The sequence below is a fragment of the Malaclemys terrapin genome, chromosome 6 (genome assembly GCF_027887155.1).
Source record: "Malaclemys terrapin pileata isolate rMalTer1 chromosome 6, rMalTer1.hap1, whole genome shotgun sequence".
Taxonomy (NCBI): domain Eukaryota; kingdom Metazoa; phylum Chordata; order Testudines; family Emydidae; genus Malaclemys; species Malaclemys terrapin.
In genome coordinates, this window is record NC_071510.1 from 110,629,554 (window position 1) to 110,652,840 (window position 23,287).

The window sequence follows — 23,287 nt, forward strand, 5'->3', positions numbered from 1 at the left end:
TGCTACCAGTCAGTGGGGAATCGATTCAGAGTTGGTAAATCCACCATGGAAGCTGTTGTGATCCAAGTGTGCAGAGCCATTAATAGACTTCTGCTAAGAAGGGGAGTGACTCTGGGCAACATGCAGGACATAGTGGATGGTTTTGCTGTGATGGGGTTCCCTAGCTGCATGGGGGCAATAGATGGCGCACACATCCCAATCTTGGCACCACACCGCCTTGCCAAAGAGTACCTAAGTCAAAAGGGATACTTTTCATTGGTGTCGCAAGTGCTGGTGGATCACAAGGGCTGTTTCACCGACACCAGTATGGCTTGGCCAGGAAAGGAACACAGGTCTGTTCAGAAAGCTGCAAGCAGGGACTTTCTTTCCAGACTGCAAAATAATAATTGATGATGATGAAATGAAATTGTGATCCTTGGAGACCCAGCCTATCCCTTGCTCCCATGGCTCATGAAGCCATAAACAGGGAGCCTGAACAGCAGTAAGGAGCAGTTCAACAATAGGCTGAGCACGTGCAGAATGGTGGTGGAATGTGCCTTTCAACGTTTAAAAGGTCGCTGGTGCAGTTTGCTTATGAGAGGCCTTGTCTAAACTACAAAGTTTTGTTGGCAAAAGCAGCCCTTTGCCGACAAAACAGGGGAGGTGTACACACTACCAAGCTACTTTTGGCGGCAAAACTCTGCTGTTTTTCCGGCAAAATAAAGCCACCTCAATGAGAGGCGTAACACTTTTGGCGGCAAAGTTAAAGCAACAAAGTATCAGTGTAGACACTGCTGTTTGTCTCGTCGACATAACTGGCTTCCACCTGTATCCCACAATGCCTGCCGTGACTGCTCTGCTCACTATGTTGAGCTCTGCTGCCCTGCAGGCATGTGCCCCTCCCCTTTCAAAGCTCTGGGAAGTATCTGACAGCTGCTCCATTTGGGGAACAAAAAGCAAATCATTAGGGTGGAATGCTCCTGTTCTGCCCTGCACTAGGAACACAATAGCAGCAGGCAGGGAGCAGGGTGGAGGGTGGGGGGGACCAGGCAGGCTCTAGGCACCAGCAAAACAAGCTGGTGCTTGGGGCGGCACATTTTTAGGGGTGGCATGGACGGCGCCAGAATGCCGCCCCTAAAAATGTGCCCCGGCCGCCCTAGCTCACCTCTGCTGCTGCTGCCACGGCGCGCGAAACAGCTGATTCGTGCGCTGCTACTCGCCCTCCCTCCCAGGCTCTCTGGGAGGGAGGGGAGCAGTGGCGCGCGAATCAGCTGTTTCGCGCGCCTCGGCGACTCGGGGTCCCCCCCTCCCTCCCAGGCTCTCAAACCCGGGAGGGAGGGGGAGACCCCGAGCGGCCGTTTCGCGCGCCACTGCTTCCCCTCCCTCCCTCCTAGGCTTGAGAGCCTGGGGGGAGGAGGCAGGGCTGGGGATTTGGGGAAGGGGTGGAGTTGAGGCGAGTCCAGAGGTGGGGTAATTAAAGAACGGGGTGGGGGCGGCCAAAATTGTTTTTGCTTTGGGCGGCAAAAATCCTAGAGCCGCTCTGTCTCCTCTGTCTCCCCCCACCACTCTTCAGTTGAAAAAGCAGCTGACAATCTACTAGGATGCCTCTGGAACTATAGGATTGAGAAACCTGCGTCATGTGACGCTGTACCTGGCCCATTCTCTTCCTCTCTCTGCACTGAGCTGAGGGTGGGAGTGCACTGAGCACAGGGCTGGGGGTGAAGGGTCTGGCCAGTAGCTAGAATGAGGGAGGGGGCTCAGGGTTGGGGCAGGAGGTTTGTGTGTGGGGCACTTACCTGGGCAGTTCCCATTTGGTGCGAGGGGTGCAGGTGGGAATGTGGTGTGTGTGTGTGTGTGTGTGTGCAGGAGCTCCCATTTGATGCTCAGGGTGGAGGTGGGGTTGTGGGGGGTGCAAGAGTCAGGATGGGGGGGGTGCATAGGATGTGGGGGAGCTGGGTAAGTGAGGGGGTGCAAGAGTCAGGGCAGAAGGCTGGGGGCATGTGAGGGGGTGAAGGTGTCAGGGTAGGGGGGGGCTGGGTATGTGTGGGGGTGCCAGAGTCCGGGCTGGGGTTGTGGGGGAGGGGTGAAGGGGTCAAGCAGAGGGCTGGGTGTGTATGAGGGGGGTACAGGGCTCAGGGCAGGGGCCTGGGGTGTGTGCGGGGCACAGGAATCAGGGTACAGGTCTGGGGGTGTGTGCGGGGCTGTGGGGCTCAGGGCAGAGGGCTGTGTATGTGTGGTGGGGGAGGTCAGGGCAGAGGTCTGGGTGTATGTGAGGGGGGGTCAGGGCTCAGGGCAGAGGGCTGGGTGTGTGTGAGGGGGGATCAGGGCAGGGGGCTGAGGGGGTGTCAGGACTGAGATCCCCACTTTGAACTTTAGGGTACAAATGTAGGGGCCTGCATAAAAACTTCTAAGCTTAATTACCAGCTTAGCTCTGGTTCGGCTGCCACCATTTTCAATGGATTCCCTCCCTGGGAAACCTTGAAAAACCTTCACCAAATCCCTGGTGAAAACAAATCCAACCCCTTGGATTTAAAACAAGGGGAAATTAACCATTCCCCTCCTTCCTCCCACCAACTCCTGGTGAATCAAGATCCAAAACCCCTTTGGATCTAAAACAAGGAAAAAATCAATCAGGTTCTTAAAAAGAAGGTTTTTAATTAAAGAAAAAGGTAAAAATCATCTCTGTAAAATCAGTATGGAAATCAACCTTACAGGGTAATCAAACTTAAAGAGCTCAGAGGACTCCCCTCTAGTCTCAGGTTCAAAGTACAGCAAACAAAGAGAAACACTCTAGTAAAAGGTACATTTACAAGTTGAGAAAAACAAAGGAAAACTAACACGCCTTGCCTGGCTATTTACTTACAAGTTTGAAATAGGAGAGGCTTGTTTAGAAAGATGTGGAGAACCTGGATTGATGTCTGGTCCCTCTCAGTCCCTGAGAACGAACACACTCCCAAACAAAGAACACAAACAAAAACCTTCCCCCCCCAAGATTTGAAAGTATCTTGTCCCCTTATTGGTCCTTTAGGTCAGATGCCAGCCAGGTTACCTGAGCTTCTTAACCCTTTACAGGGAAAAGGATTTTGGAGTCTCTGGCCAGGAGGGATTTATAGTACTGTACACAGGACAGCTATTACCCTTCCCTTTATAGTTATGACAGGGGGATATGCCCCTATTCCACCCCCCTTCCCCAAGGCCCTGCTCCCACTGCTTTTCTGCGGACCCCGGGACTCCCATGCCCCATCCACCACCCCCCCACTCCCTGACTGTCCCCTCCAGAGACCCCCTGCCTTACCACCCCGCACAGGTTCCTCACTCCCTATCCAACCCCCCCTGCTCCCTGTCCCCTGACTGCCCCCCCTTACCCAACCCATCCCCGGCCAATTAGTTTATTTGATCATTTAATTGTGTTATCTATTGTTGTGGTTAACTTACATGTTATTCCATAGGTAATTAATGTATGAAGAATAGATTTAAGTTGTACATATAAGTAGGATAGGATTATTGGAGTATAAGATTGATAAGTATTCAGGAGTGATGAGCGTGTATTAGGATTATAAGTAAAGCAAGGCTGTAATGCAAGGCTACAGGCTGAGGTCTGTCAGATTTCAGCTTAGCCATATGAGGCCTCAGGCTTAAGGAGGCTTGACATAAACAGATGATCTAGGATAAACCTGTGCCAGTAAAGTTACAAAATTACTGTCAAGAATGTGCCAGTAGGTGATGTTCATGAAAATATGCCACAATGTACCTCTCTAGACCGCAAGACATCTGATTGTAACACCGTGGATAATTCTGCTTTTGCCACAGGTTACCATGGGGACATGTTTACTTGGATGTTAATGAGAATAAGGGGAACTAAGAGAACAACCTATGAAAAGTGGGGCACTCCAAAATGTATGGGGTGTGGAAGTACAGATAAGGAAAAGGAGGTTGGAACTCTCATGCAAGTGCATAAGTGTTATGCATGGTCAGAACAACAGGATAAAACGGGGTTCCCTGGTACGGAGAGGGTGGGAAGACCCTAGCAGGAATCACTGCTCTATCAATGACCACTTGTTGAGAGATCCACCAGATGCTACAATATCTTTGGGTATGTGAGCATGAATACTGCATTGGCTATTACATGGGCTCTCTCAGGTGTTGTACACCTGTGTGTGATTGTAACCTTAATCATCTGCTTAGTAAAACTTATAATAGCGACAAGATTCCTTACCTGGACCACAGTGTGTTTGTGGTCACTGTTTCATTGTTTGTGTGTTCCTAGAGCCTCCCAACCTAAGAGTTGGGTAACTTTACTAATGGTAACTTTCACTCTGTTGATCTTTAAAACTGTAGTAACACAGGGACCGGACTCACTCACTAGGGACACTGTGGTTTAGCACAGAACTAACAATTTCAGTTTAAAATAGAGGGTCCAGAGTGGTTCCCCAGACAGGACTCTAGAAGGTACAAAGAAAAAAAAAGCGGGGGGCGGGGGGAGGGAGAGGACTACCTAGGATAAAAGGGGAATGATTAAGGGACTTAGTCAAATGAAGAGAAATCCTTGTCAGAATTAATGCAGGTAGAAGGACTGTGTCACACTCATGGTACCTAAAACAGGGAACTTCCGGGGGAGTTTTTTGTTCCTGTTTTTTGTGTGCCTGCTGTTGCATCATTGTTGAGGTTCTTCTTGTCTGTCTATGTATTATGCTGTAGGAACTGAGATCAAGGGAAAATTAAAAGGGGGATCTAAATCCTCTTGTAAACACTGTAGTTATAGTAAATGGATAAGTTGTCTTGTTAATGAGTAATGTTTAAGGGGGATATTGTGACATAGTGGCACCACATAAATAAACAGCAGTTGTGTCTGGACCCAGCACCAATGTACGGAGGAGAGGTCCTGACATACATGGCAGAGTGAGTCAAATGATCATCTGTCAATAGAATAAATAACCTCCCCAAATCTTAGGATCCTCTGGACTGCACCACTGATGGAGGATCAAGGAAAACCTTGTGGGTACTTTGGTTACCACCCTCCTTTTGGTGTACTTTGCAACCCAGCTGCTAATAGTCAAAGGGGAAAGAAGCACCACAAGCACTTCCCAGGGGTAATATCTCAAAAGAACTTGAAGTTTAAACTAACCAGTTAAATCAGGGAGCAAATAAGAAAGGGTCACCTTCCCAAAAGGGAGCTCCCTCATGGAACAGAGCCAGGTGAGGAGCCAAACAGCTGCCCCGATGTCCCCACAGATGCCCCTCGAGGCCTTTGGGCAGGACTACATCAAAACCCCAGGAGGGCCCTGCATCCGTGCCTAAGAGGGCCCCGCACCTTAGGCACCTTTTAAATTTTTAAATTTTTTTTACTCACCCAGTGGCGGGGAGGCCGCTCCGGGTCTTCGGCAGCATTTCGGCGGTGGGGGGTCTTTCAGTGCTACAGAAGACCCGGAGCCGACCCTCCGCCGCCGAAGTGCTGCAGAAGACCCGGACTGCTGCCAGGTATTCGAATCGGGCCCTGCAGGTCCTAAAGCCAGCCCTGGGTGAGAATAGCAGGTGAGAGGACTGAGCTGTCAAAACAAACTTGTGATACGCTGGAGGAAATGTACCGCCAGGCAGCAACTGCAGGAAGTAGTACTGAAAAAGAAAGCCCAGGGTCTCCTAGAGACAGAGAGAGGAGGAAATGTGTATCAAGATCCAACTGCCATCCATATATGTCATCCAGTTAGTACCAGATGACCCAATTTCCCATGATTGTACCCAGGAAAGACAAGCCAGCACCTTGGCAGAGACCCTCACCCCCACATACTCAGTCAAGGGCCAAATGCAGGTGGGATGGAGAACAGGGAGGGACCAAGGAGGACACAACCATAGTGTCAGAGAAAGAGAAAGAGGAAGAGGACAATCTATGAGAAGTGGTGCATCTGAAGAAGTGAGGTTTTTACCCACAAAAGTTTATGCTCAACCAAATCTGTTAGTCTTTAAGGTGCCACCAGACTCCTTGTTTTTTTGTAGATACAGACTAACACAGCTACCCCCTGATATGAGAAGTGGGGCACCTGTTCAACATTTATGGGGTGTGGAAGTTTAGATTAAGAAAAGGAGATTGGAACCTTCATCATATGCATAAGGTGGTCAGAACAGAGGGTTTTCTTCTATGCATGGGATGGGAAGACCCTGTGGGAAGATTCCAGCAGGAATCACCCCTCTATTGATGACCATCTGTTAAGAAATCCACCAAATTCTATGATATCTTTGGGCATGTGAGTATAAATACAGCATTTGCCATTGCGTGGACTTTCTCAGGTTTTGTATACTTGCATGTGAGTGTAACTTATAATACAAACAAAATTTACTTGTAACTGTGGTGGCGGTTACTGTATTTGTTCTTCGTGTACTCCTAGAGTCTCCCAAACTAAGAGAATCATTAAGTGTAACTATCACTTTGTTGAACTTAAAACTATAGCAACATAGGAGCTGGACTTACTAGGGATAATGTGGCTTAGGACAGAACTATTAATTAAGTTTATTCAAGGCTACAGAATGGCACCCCAGATTGGACTCTAACCCACAATCCCTGGCTTATCTTCTGGATCCCAAGCAGTTAGGCAGGAAGGAAACCATCTTTTTATTTCTTTTTATCTTATTTCCTGAGCAAATTTGATGTGGAAGTCAATGAGGGACTAAAAACATGGCATTTCATAATACCAATTTTAGAGTCACTTTACAGAGCAGAACCAGTCTTTGACTCTACTAAACAAAGGCAGGGACATAGGGCATACTGGGGCCATAAAAATCCCTTAGCTAGCCAGGGGAGAGTTTCCCCCTGTGCAAGTACTCTGTAGAACATCAATAGGCTATCCATCACAGGCTCACTCACTCAAAGTAGGCTGGAGACCAGGCCAGGAACAGAAAGGGCTGTGTTGAGGGTGGAAGAGGGATCTCCATATCATAGATTCTGGGATAGCTCTGGCATGTGGAGCTGTGTATAGGCAGCCCAGGCAGTACTGCCATAACTTAGAGCAACTCTGTGAGCTACCTAAATGATTCAGGGGCCATTTTGTTCCCTCTTAGAATCCCAAGCATGTAAAGGAGGCTCAAAGTCACCTTTGTCTCTCCTTCCACCATAGCTGCCTCCTAGAGATTAGCAGCCATCTCACCTAAAGTTTTTAGCTTGGGGATATGTTAGAGTCTTGTACTGGAAGCATTTACATTCTGTGCCTATAACACAACCGAAACTTGCTACATGCAGACATGCAAAGCAAAGGTAATCCTGTACTCAGTAAGCTGTGCTCAGAGTACATTAAAAGCCTCTATATGATTTTAACTTTTTAACTAGTAAAATGTGGCTTATTAATACAACAGGTCAAAGAAAGTCTGAAAACCACATTTGGCTGGGTTCTATTTTTTGATATCATGAGTTCCATAACTTCCTGGGGGACAGAGAAGCAGTACCTTCTGGAATGTTTCTGACCCAAGCAACTCAAAGTAGAATTGAGTGGCCAGTAGTCAGCAGAGTGCCAAAGGCTGAGAGAATACTGGCCTGCCACAAAAAGGGTGCTCAGTTTCTGGAAATCTGATGGATGTCTTAAAGAAGGAGTTGGGGGCATGCTAGACATCTGAAAGAGTTATGGGAGAGGACACTTGCTAGGCATATCAGAAAGGAAACTGGGGTGGTCAGCAGGCCCTATTGGGTGTACAGACGCTCCCTGACTTACGCAAGCGTTCCATTCCAGAATGCCTTGCACAAGTCGAATTTTGAATAAGTCGGGAACGCATACCCGACAATTACGTGCCAAAACTAAATAAATAAAGCTTACGTAACTTACGTAACTTTTTCTGTAAGTGCGGATTTGCGTAACCCAGGGAGTTTCTGTATATAGAGAGGAAGGTGGGGGAGTTAATAGAACAGAAAGAGGAACTGGGGAAAGGGAAGAGATTTGGCTGCCTTGGGAAAATGTAGATAGGTGACCTCAAAAAGATCAGAGAACTTTAGCAATACAGCCAAACTTTTCAAGATTAACTCCAACACATGTTTATGAAATTCAACCATCATTACATTTGAAGCTTCCCTGTGAACATTATGGCCAACTTATGGCTGCCTTTATGAACAAGAGTAAAGGAAACCCCTTCTTGGCCCACACCAAACCAGTGCATAATTTGACACACAAGTGCAGGGGAGCACTAGTTAGGGAAAGGCTGGCCAGTGTGGCCTGCCTGTCTGGGCATGTTGTGTTTACAGCCTCTGCCCCCAAGAAACCTGAATGTTGGCTATCGGATGCATAGAATGCTGGGGGGAGCACATACAGAACCTGTAGCACGCATGTGACAAATGTCCCAGAGGAAGTATTCTTCCTGCAGCAGCCCTTCAGCCATTAGTCCAGTTCCTGGCTTTAGTAAGCATGACTGCAGTGGCCCCAACACAAGTAGTTCCTTTTTCCCTATCAGTGTGAATTCAGCTTGTAGAATATTATTAGAAATGTGTGGGCCTGATCCAACAATCTTCTGAAGTCAATGGGTGTCTCTCCACTGCCATTGTTAGGCATCAGGTAAGGCCCTGAGAATGCAAAGACATTAAACACATGAAAATGTAATTTTTAATCGTTTGTCCTCTCCTCATGTGGAAGCTGTTCCATACCCCTAACAAGTTTTGGTGCCCTTTTCTGTACCTTTTCCAATTCCAAAATACCGTTTTGAGATGGGGCAACCAGATCTGCACGCAGTATTCAAGATGTGGGCATACCATTCATTTATGTAGAGGCAATATGATATTTTCTGTCTTATTATCTATCCCTTTCCTATTGGTTCCCAACATTCTGTTAGCTTTTATGACTGCAGCTGCACATAGAGTGGATGTTTTCAGAGAACTATCCACATTGACTCCAAGAGCACTCAAAAGAAAGATCTTGGAAACCATACCCTGAAGTGTCCCTAGCCTCTGTTGTCTAGAAGCTGGGAATGGGCAACAAAGGATGGATCATTTGATGATTACCTGTTATGTTCATTCCCTCTGAAGCACCTGGCATTGGCCACTGTCGGAAAACAGGATACTGGGCTAGATGGACTGTTGGTCTGACTCAGTATGGCTGTTCTTATGTCCACAGATTTATGAAAGGGGATTTTCATACAGCTGCATAAAAATAAAAAACAATTCTTGATACAGGCTGTGATAACTGAAGGGGCGCAGGGGAGCTCCCTTATGGATACCCAGCCAGCCAGTTAGCCGTAAAATCCCTCTTGGTGTCTGTTCTCTGCTTGCTTTACCTGTAAAGGGTTAACAAGCCCACAGGTAAAAGAAAAGGAGTGGGCACCTGACCAAAAGAGCCAATGGGAAGGTAAAACTTTTTTAAATTGGAACGAAACTTTCCCTTTGTGTGTTGTTCTCAGAGACACAAACAGCATTCCTGCTTATAGCATTGCTGCTCCAAGGCTTGAACCAAGTATGAAAATTCATCAGATCATACCTAGAATTACTTATTTGAAACCCTGCAAATATGTAAGCAAATTAGGGATGTTTAGCTAGATGCGATCAAGTTTATTTCTTTATTTGGCTTGTGGACTCTTCTGTGCTAACCCCAGATGCTTTTGTTTGCTTGTAACCATTAAGCCAAACCCCCAAGAAAGCTATTTTGGGTGCTTAATTTTTGGAATTGCTCTTTTAAAATCTAGCAAAAGCCTAAATTCCAGATGTATTTTCTTCCTTTTTGTTTTTAATAAATTTCACCTTTTTTAAGAACAGGATTGGATTTTTGGTATCCTGAGAGGTTTGTGCATGTTGTTGGATTAGCTCGTAGCAACAGCTAATTTCCTTTGTTTTCTTTCTCATCTCTTCCCCAGAAGGGGAGAGAGGGTGGTGAAAGGGCTTGAGAGTACGCCACAGAGAGGAATTCCCAAGTGCTCCTTCCTGGTCCAAAGGGTTTTTTTTGCATTTGGGTGGTGGCAGCTTTTACCAAGCCAAGGTCAAAGAAAATCTGTAACCTTGGGAGTTTAATACAAGCCTGGAGTGGCCAGTATTACTTTTTAAAATCCTTGTGGGCCCCCTCTTCTGTACTCAAAGTGACAGAGTGGGGATTCAGCCTTGACACAGACCATATATTAAAAAGCTAATTCTTAATGCATTAGCTGGGAAAGACTTCAGTGTTTTTGTGCCAAGAAAAACATGTCCTTCATGGTTTAATTATAGAGATAAAGTCGTATGCAAATATAATTGTAATGGGGATTTTTAATTTTCAGGCTAATTTACATAAGAACATTGTTTTATAGAATATATTTCCATCAAGTGGAGACAGAAACGCTATATTGTAAATTAGGGTTTTTTTAAATTTTACTAATGTTTTATATATTTTTCGGGGTGAAAAATTGTCTTGTTTTTCCAGTCCACCAGTTTACTGTTATCAGCAAGGTTGATAAAGGTCAGTCATTGAAGCTGTTAAGTGGATGGAAATACAAATCACATTGAATGATATATTTCTAGAACTTTATGTTTAGCTTCTAAAGCGTCTTCAACGCCCAATTCTTTGCCACCATGCGCAAACATGCCAGAAATGTGACTATTAGTTGTAAAGAGGCTTAGTAGTTCTATCTGGTAATGCAAAAGTGTTGTCCAATAATGTTCATTAATAAAATAACTACTGAAAGCTGAAAAGTGATCATTGATTGGTACTATAGTATCTGATAAGTACTTTTCTCATGTAGGGACAGGCGAGCAGGCGTTGAGGGCTTATTGAAATAAACATTTTAACAAAAAAACGTAAACTATGATCCTACAAAGACTTAAGTACATGCTTAACTTTATACCCTATGAACAGTCCCATTGGAGTCAATACTCACTTAAGCACATGCTTAAATCTTTGCAGGAACAGGGTCTTCACTGAGATGGCAACCCAGTATTCAGTATTGTTTACGTTCAATACATTATTTCTGGTCTCAATTTATACTTATTCCAAATTATTTTAATATAATAATACTATATTAAAGTTTAGATACAGACCCAAATTCATAGCCACTGGATTAGTTTACAGATACTACCAATGTCCTATTAACTAATTCTTTTATTTTATTCTGTATGGAGAAGATTATCAAAAGTGCCTCTTTATCCCCATTTTCTTTGACCTTTTTCCTTTTTTCCATATTTTTCCAGTGGAAAAAAGTAAGAATTTTTCACCCCACACACACCTTTTGTTTTTAACTATACCCTTCCTATTTTCCTCGGGGAGGGGGGAAGGGAGAAAGTGGGATTTTCCCCAACAAGCTAAATTTTTAAATATTTTGAATGTTTTGAACATTTTTGATGAAAATTTTAAGAAAATGAAAAATTTCAAATGAAATAAAAAATCTTCTTTTTTTCAGATTTTTTGCAAAATATACTTACTATTTTTTGACCATCTTTAGCTATCACTATTTCCTAAATATTCTTCTGCTTATAGCTGCTGAGGCCAACAGTTTGTCAGTTTTATGCTTTCAATCCTCCACCAGGAGTGGTGTTGAGTGGCAGAAATGCCTGTCAACTGTATCTGATTTTCCAGGACTTGAACAAGGACAGTGGGCATTTTGAGATGGTCTGTACCAGAGTTTCACTTACAGGTTTTAATTATAAATAATAAATTACAAATTTGATAATTCAGTCTACAGCAGGGATATGGTGAATAGTGACTTCTGCAGCTGCCTTTGAAGAACACCAATCAGACCTACAGTGCCTAATTTGTGCCAGGACTGAGCCCCAGCTCCTCTAGGCTTGGCAGTTTGTAGTCCCGGCACCTCTAGGCTTGCTGAATTAGTTATGAATGTGGGGGCATTTCCCAGACTCACAACATGTTTCAGTAATAAACATATAGCATAGTAATATACATATAGAAAAATGTCATAACTTTATATACAATGATGATACACACATTTTAGCAGGATAGTGATGTCAACAGATTATAACTTTTCCAATGATACCTCACAAGGCATACTTATCATAATTCTATAACAGTGGTGAATATGGAGGTACGGGGTGCTGTTTTGAGGTATAGTGTCACAGAAGGTATGTCTGGCTTTTGCTATTCTGGCTTTAATGTCTTCATGTGATCCATCTGTTTTGCTTACGATGCTGCCAAAATATGTGAGGAGGCGGACTTCTTTTTTATGTCAATCCCAGGAAGTGTTATTGGTGTTTCTTCTTGTTCTCATCATCTTAAATTTCTCTGTTTTGATTTTCAGCTCTACTAAATACATAGGTCTGGAGATCATTTGTTTTAGCTTGCAAAGCTCTGTAGGTATAGGACAGCAGGTTGCTGTCATCTGCAAAGTCTAGGTCTTGTAGCTTCTTTGTGGAAGTCCATTGTAAATAAATGAATATATCCCATCTCCTAGGACAGGAAGGTCATTGAGTCCAGCCCCCTGCCTTCACTAGTAGGACCAAGTACTGATTTTGCCCCACATTCCTAAGCGGTCCCCTCAAGGATTGAGCTCACAATGCTGGGTTTAGCAGGCCAATGCTCAAACTACTGAGCTATCTCTCTCCCCATATATCCGTTGGTGGATCTGTGGTCTTTCTCCCTGCCCAATCCATTACCAGTAGGAAGGTCCTGGGTGACATAAGACATCCTGCATCTGAAGAAGTGAGGTTTTTTTACCCACGAAAGCTTATGCCCAAACAAATCTGTTAGTCTTTAAGGTGCCACCAGACTCCTTGTTGTTTTTATAAGACATCCTGTTGTTGTATGCAGTGCTGTAGCCATGTTGGTCCCAGGATATTAGAGAGATAAGGTGGGTGAAGTAATATATTTTATTAGAGAGACAAGCTTTTGAGCTTACACAGAACTCTTCTTCAGTCTAGGAAACGAAGGTCAGGTCTACACTGCAGACCTATATCTGTAAAATTACGTCACTCAGGGGTGTGAAAAATCCACACCCCTGAGCAACGTAGTTATTCTGACCTAACCACCTGTGTAGACAGTGCTATGTCAATGAGAGAGCTTCTTCCATCAACATAGCTACCACCTCTCAGGGAGGTGGATTAACTACGCCGACGGGAGAAGCTCTCCTGTTCACGTAGGAGCATCTTCACTTAAGCACTACAGCAGCACAGCTGCATTGGTGCAGCATTTTAAGTGTAGACCTGCCCTAACCCAGTGTCTCACAGCTAAATACAAGGTGGAACAAAATGTTAAACATAAGTAGTTAACACACATTTCAAGGGACCATTCAAGGTGAAGTGGCCCGTTAATACCCCTCCAGTTACAGAGAGGAAAGAAAGGGTAGGGGGAAAGCAGCTGTGTGTGTGTGGGCGGGAGGTTGGTAGTGGTTTATAGATGATAGTAACAAGCCATAAATCCAGTGTCTCTATTCAGTCCATGATTTTTAGTGACTAACAAAGGCTACGGCTACACTTGCAGATGTAGAGCACTGGGAGTTAAACCAGCCCTCGGAGACAGTACCAGGGAAAGCGCTGCCGTGTGTTTACACTGTCAGCTGTAAGCGCAGTGGCGTGGCCACATGAGCAGCTCTTGCAACACCACAGAGAGCAGTACATTGTGGTAGCTATCCCAGCATGCAAGTGACTGCAGCGTGCAGCAAGTGGCTGCAGCATGCTTTTCAAATGGGGGGCGTGGAGTGTGACGGAGTGTGTTGTGTGTATGTGGGGGGAGAGATGGTGTGTTTTGGGGGACAGAGAGTGTGTCAACATGCTGTTTTGTAAGTTCAGACGGCGGCAGGGGGAAGGGGGAAACCCGACATCAGCCCCCACCCCCCGCCTCTCTCTCTCTCTCTCTCTCTCTCACACACACACATGCACAAACGCCTGCCTCTGCAGCAGGAGCATTCCACAGTAATGGTTTGCTTTGTATCCCGGAGCAGATAAGCATGCGGGCTGTCAGAAAGGGGATATCCACATGCCTGCAGCCGAGTTCAAAACAATGACGAGAGTGGCCACTTGACTTCAAGGGAATCTGGAACGTTCTGGAGGCCAATCACAGCGCAGTAATGTAACGCGTCGTCCACACTGACACCCCGGCATTTCAGCCAGGTGCAGAAAGCTCTATGCTTCTTGTGGAGGTGGATTACCAGGGGCGCTCCAGCCGCTGAGTCCAGGCGCTCTACGTGCCTTGCCAGTGTGGACACCTCAGGAGTTAGGGTGCCGGGGCTGATTTAATGCGCTCTAACTTGCAAGTGTAGCCAAGGCCAAAGTTATGAATTTAAGTTCCCAGGCTCGCCTTTTGGAAGTGTTGTGCAGGTTTCCTTTGATAATGAGGATGGAGAGGTTAGATGTAGAGTGATCGCTTTGTGAAAAGTGTTCACCCACAGGTGATATGGTGTTTTTGTATTTTATCATTTTCCTGTGTGTGCTCATTCAAGAGTACAGTGATTATCTGGTTTCACCCATATAGTTGCTATTGGGGCATTTAGTGCATTGGAGGAGGTACACCACATGTTGTGATAGGATGAATCTTGAAAGTGTGTTATGGGGGGTGTTGATCATTGTAGCAGTGTAGATATGTCTGCAGGTTTTGCATCTGTTGTTTTGGCAGGTGCTGCTTTGAGTTGGTGTGTCATGGTCTGCGGGGAGCTTGCTTCTTATGGTGAGCTTGGAGCGGTGCAGGGGTTGTTTGAAGACCAGACATCAGGAAAGATTTATTTCAGGATGGGGAACCTATCGAGTATGGTTTGTAGTGTTTGATGATACCCCTAGTTGTTACCTACCACCGCAGATGGGAACCCATACTGGATATCATGGGCAATACTTCCCCACTCATAAGCACTGAGTGTATGTATAACAAAATAGAACTTTTATTAAGGGGAGTGGGAACTCAGAATTAATTTGGGAAAAGACAGCAATAACGACTCAGAAGTATGCAGACAGTAGGTAAAACACTGGCCCCACTGTATTTTGGGCAGTAGGCCTTGCCTCAGTTTTCCACCTTGCATTGTGAAAGTCCAATGGATGAATGTCCCTTTAACACGCCACTCCCCTTCCCCTCCACTGCATCCCACTCACAGTTGCTTGTCTGAGATCAGGACAGAGTCACAGGGCTGCGTTCAGGTGGGTTTACCTCCAGCTTGGGGTAGGTGTGGGTGAGTGATGCTTCTGCTGTGCTGCTACCACCTCTGCTACTTCTTAATGTTATCTCCATAGCCCGTGCTTGCAGTTGCCTCTGTCTGATGCTGCTCACCGCTGTAGTTGCTGCCTCTGCTGCATCCTTGGTCTGGTCCAGTCCTTCTGGTCCTTCAGTGCCATGACCTCTTTGTCTAGCTATTAGTAATCACAGTTCTAGAATTTGCTGGGGAGGGGGCTCTTTTGCTGCCACTTCTTCTCTTACCACTCTGTCTTTAGCAGCAATGCCATGTTCTGAGGGTCCACCAACCCAACTAGCCCAATTCTAGTGATTTCACCGAGTAGTGGGGAACCTCAGTGCCATTGCCTCCTCTGTATTGTCTTTCATGGGAACACTGTCCCCATATTAGGTCTGAGGCCTGATCTACACTAAAAAGTTAGGTCGACCCAGCTCCGTCACTCAGAGGTCTGAAAAATCTACACCCCTGAACAATGTAGTTAAGCCGACCTAACCCCTGATGTAGACAGTGCTAGGTCAATGGGAGAATTCTTTTGTCACCTAACTGACACCTCTCAGGGAGTCGGATTAACTATGCTGACAGGAGAACCCCTTCCATTGGCATAGGTAGCGTCTATGCTGAAGCGCTACAGCACCGTAGCTGCAGCTGTGCTGCTGTAGCATTTCAGATGTAGAGAGACCCTAACACTCCGCCTCCTAGATTAGCTCATCTGTGATTTCAGCTCTACTGGCCACTGGAAGAGACAATGACTCTCAACTGAGTCTAATCAGCTCAGTCTTTAAACACTGGAGAGGGAGGGTCTAATGGTACCTAGGACCCTTCAGTAGAGTCCTCCGCACTAGATGGGAACCCTCTCTGTCTTTCACTTGGATGTGATTCGCTACTTGTGTTACTTTCATATTGACCCCAGAGAGCACACTTCCGAGCAGAAAAGGAGACAGACCAACACTGGTTTAGTGCAGAATTGTTCTTGCATGCCTTTGCTTTCTTTAAAGAAGCTTATGCATCTAGCTATACCATGAAACATCATGGAAACCATTGTATGTTGCAAAAACGTATTGTATCCATACAATGAATAGTCAGAAGATCCAGATGTGTTATAGTCATGGGAACACATGTGGCTATGTTTTGGCTGACCCTGTGCAGGTTTTCGGGAAAGAAGAGAGTGTGAAGAGTCCCATCTGTGTCCTGTTCCCATGCAGGACACAGACTGAATGTCTTGTGTCTCCACAGTCTTGTAGCTTGTAGTCTCTGAACACAAGTGATTTGAGGTACAACCAGAGGCACTGACCCCAAAGTAGGTGTGACCAGGTGAATTGGAGGTCTGGTCCAAGCATGTCCCAGTAATGCTCGGAGGCTGGTGCTGGGGCAAAGCACAGTAGACTGTGAGCTCTTTGGGGTAGGGACCATCTTCATTCTGTGTTTGTACAGTGTCTAACATAATGGAGTCCTAGACCATGACTGGGATGCTCTCTAGTACTAGTACTCGTCTATTAATAATATGCCTTTCTAGGAGCTTATGACCACCACAAAGACATTCTACTGTGCCCAGTGCTGGCAGAGTGCCTCCAGTCATTGCCACCTGGGTATCTCACAACTCCCCCACAGATCATTTCCCTGCTAAGGCAGCTCTGGCTTTCAAAGCTAGAAGTCAATCAGGAGAAGCTGCCATGATTTAAATTGTTAAGAACACTAAAGAGAAAGGGGAAAAAAACTTCCCTGAGTGAGTAAGAAGCAAAGATCACAAATCTATAGCTGCAGCACAGAGCTCCTCACCCATCAATCAGACAGGTTACACTGACAGCTGATTGTAGTGGTGTTGCAGCCATGTCGGTCTCAGGATATTAGAGAGACAAGTTAGGCGAGGTAATATCTTTTATTGGGCCAACTTCCGTTGGTGAGAGAGACAAGCTTTCGAGCTACACAGAGCTCTTCAGTGTAGCTCGAAAGCAAGAGCTCTGTGTTGCTTGAAAGTCTGAATCTGGCTCTTTCAGCAACAGAAGTTGGTCCAATAAAAGATATTGCCTCACTCGCCTTGTCTCTAATTGACAGCTAAGGTAATTAGCGGATATTATGCCCCACTGGAGTATAGGTGCCGCCTGCTGGTGAAGCAGTTCCACTGCTCAGAACATAAGAACAGCCATACTGGATCAGACCAAAGGTCCATCTAGCCCAGGTATCCTATCTTCTGACAGTGGCCAATGCCAGGTGCCACGGAGGAAATGAACAGAACAGGTAATCATCAAGTGATCCATTCCCTGTTCTAGCTGGGGATCTTTCCCAGCCTGTTCATGCATAGGACAGACCACATGCCCCAGAAGGACTGGATCCAATTTACCATCCTGATAAGAATTGAGCATATATGTTACAGGGAGAATATGCCCTTTATTTTATATTAAGAACTGCTGTAATTAGAGATGGCCTTGAAACAAAATGACAGACCTCAAAATCTCTTGAATGTTGGAAGGGTTCATACCCAGATGCAAACTTTGCAGCTGGCCTCTATCCCTATGATGGGCACAATCAATACCTGGCATCCAAACACTCCTGATTTTTTGGTAAAGTTTGGATCCATTTGATTTTAATCCAATCTGTCGAGCTCTGACTTCTCTGTAAGTATTACAATGAAACATTTAAAATGTAAAGTGACCCTGAAGCGCAATAAAAATATCTCCATGTAAAATGAAATCAATGCCCTTTAACATTCCAGATACCTTCAGCTTTTTCAAACAACAAGAGCATCGGCGGGTTAGGTGGGAAGGAAATCACAGGGCAGCCAAAACAATTTCTCGGCGTTCTGTCAGCAAGGAACGATGGGTGGAGACGCTGGTTGTTGCAGACAGTAAGATGATTGAATATCATGGAAGTGACAATGTGGAATCCTACATCCTCACTATAATAAATATGGTAGGTGATATATTTAACTATTTCTCAGTTAGATAAATTATATAAATATAAGCAAATTTGATTACATTGTTAATCACCAAATAACGGTCTGTCATTTAAAGAAGAGGAATAATTTTTGTATGTGTTCATCTAAAGTCTTCTCTATTATTTCATGCAGGACGGGCTTTTCCTCTATAGGTTTTAAGTCAGGGTGATTTCTGGACACAGTGCTGAATCATGACATCCATATGACGTATGTGCACTACACAGGAACTTTCATTTCACTGAAATTATCAGTTCTGAATGTCATGCACCTTCTCAATCTACTGATTGTTGATGTTCCTAGGCAGCAGTATTAACATAATGTGACGGAGCAGTTAGATGCAGCAGAACACGAGAGCTTTAGACTATCAATGGTATGGATTCCTTTCCCCATCTGTGTATGAGCGGGGAGGTAAATTTTCAGTTAGACATAATTCCCTTATTTAAATAATAAAAATCTTGGTGTGTCTCAGTGCTTGCTTAGCAATTTCTTAGATATTTGGTCTGATTCTGATCTCATGTACACTGGTGAACCTCTGTTAAGAGAAATGGAGTTACTCCTGATTTACACTGCTGATATTGTGAAAGTGGTGTAGTGTAGAGATTTGTGTAGTTTTACTAGCTTTTATTAAGACTCAATCAAAACAATTATCATATGGGTTTTACACTCAGAGGAAATGGTTCAATCGGTTGTATTATAGAGGCTTTTAATTCATGGGGTTGATTTTTCAAATATGTTTTCCTCCTCTGTCATTTCTGTTTTTAAAGTGGACAATTATTTTTTTCAGACAAATTGTGCTTTTCCCCACGTATAATGAAATCTAAATTAAAAATGTAAAATGTGTCTCAGTTCAAATAAATCCCCAAATGAGCAAATGTAATTTGACTTAAGAAAAGTTATAATGTCTTGTGATATTTGTCACACGGTCTGAAATAGCTCACAACCATGAATGCCAATCTTGGGGCAGACTGTCAAGAAGCAGGGCAAAAGCCCCAAACTGGTGGTATGTTCTATAATTAGATTTCACCAACCCACTAATGAGTGTGAACTCCTCCAACACTGTAACAGTTATACCATGGAGTCACAGACAGTCCCCTTGGCACTCCAGTCTATCTTGCCACCTAGGCAAGATGGACTATGTGATGGATGGGCATTTTATACCAAAAATCAAAGCAATATTCAGGTTATTCCCATTCCCAAAGGACCAGTCACTTACCCTGTGTCATTTATACTCAGATCTCAAACGAAAGACAAAGTCTGTAGCCAATCCTGTAATAAACTAACTAAAGATTTATTAACTAGAAAAGAAATGAGTTATTCACAAGGTTAAAACAGGAAACAACACATGCAAATGAGTTACAGTCTTAGATTTAAAAAGGTAAAATAAGCTTCCGTAATAACCAGCTCTACATGTCCTTTAGGGCTGACCCATGCCAAGTCTATTGCTTATGTTTAGGAATCTTTACCCCTCGGAATCCAGACAGTATAAAGATTCCAGTTCCTCCCTGACAGGGATTTTTCTCCCCTTCACCTCAGAATCCAAGCTGATGGGATGAGTTCATCCGCATGCTTCCCCTTCATGGAGGGACTAAGGAATGCAATCAACAAAGTTTCTGCCCTTGGATGTCACACAATGCCTCATTTGCCTTCAAAGGGCCATTTTGTGCACAGGATGAGCACTTTACCTTAATCAATGCTTCTTTTCCTGTTCGGTTTGTTACACAATGACAGAGGTTTACAGTGCAAACACTTAATGTAACTTTATGCCACGGGATACAGACATTGTAAGTTTCAGAGTAACAGCCGTGTTAGTCTGTATCCGCAAAAAGAAGAACAGTAGTACTTGTGGCACCTTAGAGACTAACAAATTTATTAGAGCATAAGCTTTCGTGGACTACAGCCCACTTCTTCGGATGCATATAGAATGGAACATATAATGAGGAGATATATATACACACATACAGAGAGCATAAACAGGTGGGAGTTGTCTTACCAACTCTGAGAGGCCAATTAATTAAGAGAAAAAAAACTTTTGAAGTGATAATCAAGCTAGCCGAGTACAGACAGTGTGATAAGAAGTGTGAGAGTACTTACAAGGGGAGATAGAGTCAATGTTTGTAATGGCTCAGCCATTCCCAGTCCTTATTCAAACCGGAGTTGATTGTGTCTAGTTTGCATATCAATTCTAGCTCTGCAGTCTCTCTTTGGAGTCTGTTTTTGAAGTTTTTCTGTTGTAATATAGCCACCCGCAGGTCTGTCACTGAATGACCAGACAGGTTAAAGTGTTCTCCCACTGGTTTTTGAGTATTTTGATTCCTGATGTCAGATTTGTGTCCATTAATTCTTTTGCGTAGAGACTGTCCGGTTTGGCCAATGTACATGGCAGAGGGGCATTGCTGGCACATGATGGCATATATCACATTGGTAGATGTGCAGGTGAACGAGCCCCTGATGGTATGGCTGATGTGATTAGGTCCTATGATGATGTCACTTGAATAGATATGTGGACAGAGTTGGCATCGGGGTTTGTTACAAGGATAGGTTCCTGGGTTAGTGGTTTTGTTCAGTGATGTGTGGTTGCTGGTGAGTATTTGCTTTAGGTTGGGGGGTTGTCTGTAAGCGAGGACAGGTCTGTCTCCCAAGATCTGTGAGAGTAAAGGATCATCTTTCAGGATAGGTTGTAGATCTCTGATGATGCGCTGGAGAGGTTTTAGTTGGGGGCTGAAGGTGACAGCTAGTGGTGTTCTGTTATTTTCTTTGTTGGGCCTGTCTTGTAGGAGGTGACTTCTGGCTACTCGTCTGGCTCTGTCAATCTGTTTTTTCACTTCAGCAGGTGGGTATTGTAGTTTTAAGAATGCTTGATAGAGATCTTGTAGGTGCTTGTCTCTATCCGAGGGATTGGAGCAAATGCGGTTATATCTTAGAGCTTGGCTGTAGACAATGGATCGTGTGGTGTGTCCTGGATGGAAGCTGGAGGCATGTAGGTAAGTGTAGCGGTCAGTAGGTTTCCGGTATAGGGTGGTATTGATGTGACCATCGCTTATTAGCACAGTAGTGTCCAGGAAATGGACCGCTTGTGTGGATTGATCTAGGCTGAGGTTGATGGTGGGATGGAAATTATTGAAATCATGGTGAAATTCCTCAAGGGCTTCTTTTCCATGGGTCCAGATGATGAAGATGTCATCAATGTAGCGCAAGTAGAGTAGGGGCGTTAGGGGACGAGAGCTAAGGAAGCGTTGTTCTAAGTCAGCCATAAAAATGTTGGCATATTGTGGGGCCATGCGGGTACCCATAGCAGTGCCGCTGACTTGAAGGTATATATTGTCCCCAAATGTGAAATAGTTGTGGGTGAGGACAAAATCACAAAGTTCAGCCACCAGGTTAGCTGTGACATTATCAGGGATACTGTTCCTGATAGCTTGTAGTCCATCTTTGTGTGGAATATTGGTGTAGAGGGCTTCTACGTCCATAGTGGCCAGGATGGTGTTTTCTGGAAGATCACCGATGGATTGTAGTTTCCTCAGGAAGTCAGTGGTGTCTCGAAGATAGCTGGGAGTGCTGGTAGCGTAGGGTCTTAGGACAGAGTCTACATAACCAGACAAGCCTGATGTTAGGGTGCCAATGCCTGAGATGATGGGGCGTCCAGGATATCCAGGTTTATGGATCTTGGGTAGCAAATAGAATACCCCTGGTCAGGGTTCTAGGCATGTGTCTGTACGGATTTGTTCCTGTGCTTTGTCAGGGAGTTTTTTTAGCAGATGGTGTAGTTTCTTTAGGTAATCCTCAGTGGGATCAGAGGATAATGGCCTGTAGAATGTGGTGTTAGAGAGCTGTCTAGCAGCCTCCTGGTCATATTCCAATTTATTCATGATGACGACAGCACCTCCTTTGTCAGCCTTTTTGATTATGATGTCAGGGTTGTTTCTGAGGCTGTAGATGGCGTTGTGTTCAGCATGGCTGAGGTTATGGGGCAAGTGATGTTGCTTTTCCACAATTTCAGCCTTTGCACGTCGACGGAAGCAATCTATGTAGAAATCCAGTCTGTTGTTTCGACCGTCCGGAGGAGTCCATGCAGAATCCACGCCATCTACAGCCTCAGAAACCTTCTGGACATGAACCTCCTGTGGTGTTATCTTCTTATGTCAACAGAGAGGCAGCCAGTTCCAGCCAGGCTACTCCTGAAGCTACAATATAATAGGATTTAAAACCGATACAGTAAAACACAGGATCTTGTAACAGCATTTGCTTACTGGTCCAAGTGACTTTATAGCTTGCTGCTTTCTCACAGCTAAATAAGTTCTCCTTTAGCTCCTGCACTGCTGTGGCTAAAGTGGTACACGTGAACTTTAATAATCAGTATGTTAATGTGGTTATAAATACCTTAACTTTTGCATTTCCTGACTTTCATTTTAGATTTGCAAGCATAGGGACAGATATTACAGTTAGTTCCATTGATTTCAGTGGGACAACTTGAAGAGTAAGGTGCTACTCATTATGAGTAAGGGTAATAGAATCTGGCCTTCAGTTTCATTACTGTAGGTATGTTTTTACTGGTACTATTAATGTGAATGATAGATATGTATGAAGTTATGAGACTTCTTCAGTTTCGTAGCATCCTTTCCTTCTCTACCTAATTGTATTTAGGTAGTAGCCATAAGAGTAAATAGCATATTACACAGCATTTGAGGAAGGAAAACTGGGGTTGTTTATGGACACTGTTCATCACTGGAGTTTGACAGAGTCAAAAGAAATTACCCATATTACATGTCACAGTTACAGGACCCCTTTCCGGTCTCTCTGAGAGCATCTCTCAGGTGTTAGGTCTCAACCCTTTACCTTTCTGAAGGTGGAATCCCACAATTCACTCAGTCCCCAAGCTACTGCATCCTGGCTACCAGGATGTCCCAGGCCCAACTGGGTTAGGCACCTGCAAATCTCCCTTTGGGGAAATGTGACCAGGCAGCTTTCTTAAAACAAAGTGTTTTTAAACTTAACAGTAGGAACCCAGCAAAGCATCAGAAAAAAGAGAGTTTAAAACAATATGAGGCCTCACCACATAACTATCTTACCTAGGGGCTTGCCAGCCCTTGGCAGAGGTTCCTCTGCTCCAGACCTCTGACCTCTAGGTCTATGAACACCACTTCTCATAACCCCTCCATTGAGAATGTCCCTTTTTGTCCCCTCAGAAGCCCTTTGTCTTCCTTCCCTGGCGTTTTGGTTCTTCAGTGTTTACAGCCTATAGTGACCAGATTTTATAGGGAAGTCCTGACATTTGGGTCTTCGTCCTGATTTTTCATACTTGCTATTTGGCCACCCTGTTAAAGTGAATATGTCTAGTATTGTTCCCTG

At 44.6% G+C, this 23,287-nt stretch overlaps 1 protein-coding gene across 2 annotated transcripts in view; it reads left to right on the top strand.

Annotated features, from left to right (window-relative positions):
• Nucleotides 1-23,287, top strand: part of ADAMTS12 (ADAM metallopeptidase with thrombospondin type 1 motif 12) — a 284,930-nt gene that overhangs the window by 118,357 nt on the left and 143,286 nt on the right. For both annotated transcript variants that reach the window (XM_054033253.1, XM_054033254.1), the window contains exon 4: nt 17,720-17,916. In XM_054033253.1, coding sequence (XP_053889228.1) covers nt 17,720-17,916 — 197 coding nt within the window. The remainder of the gene's footprint in view (nt 1-17,719; nt 17,917-23,287) is intronic.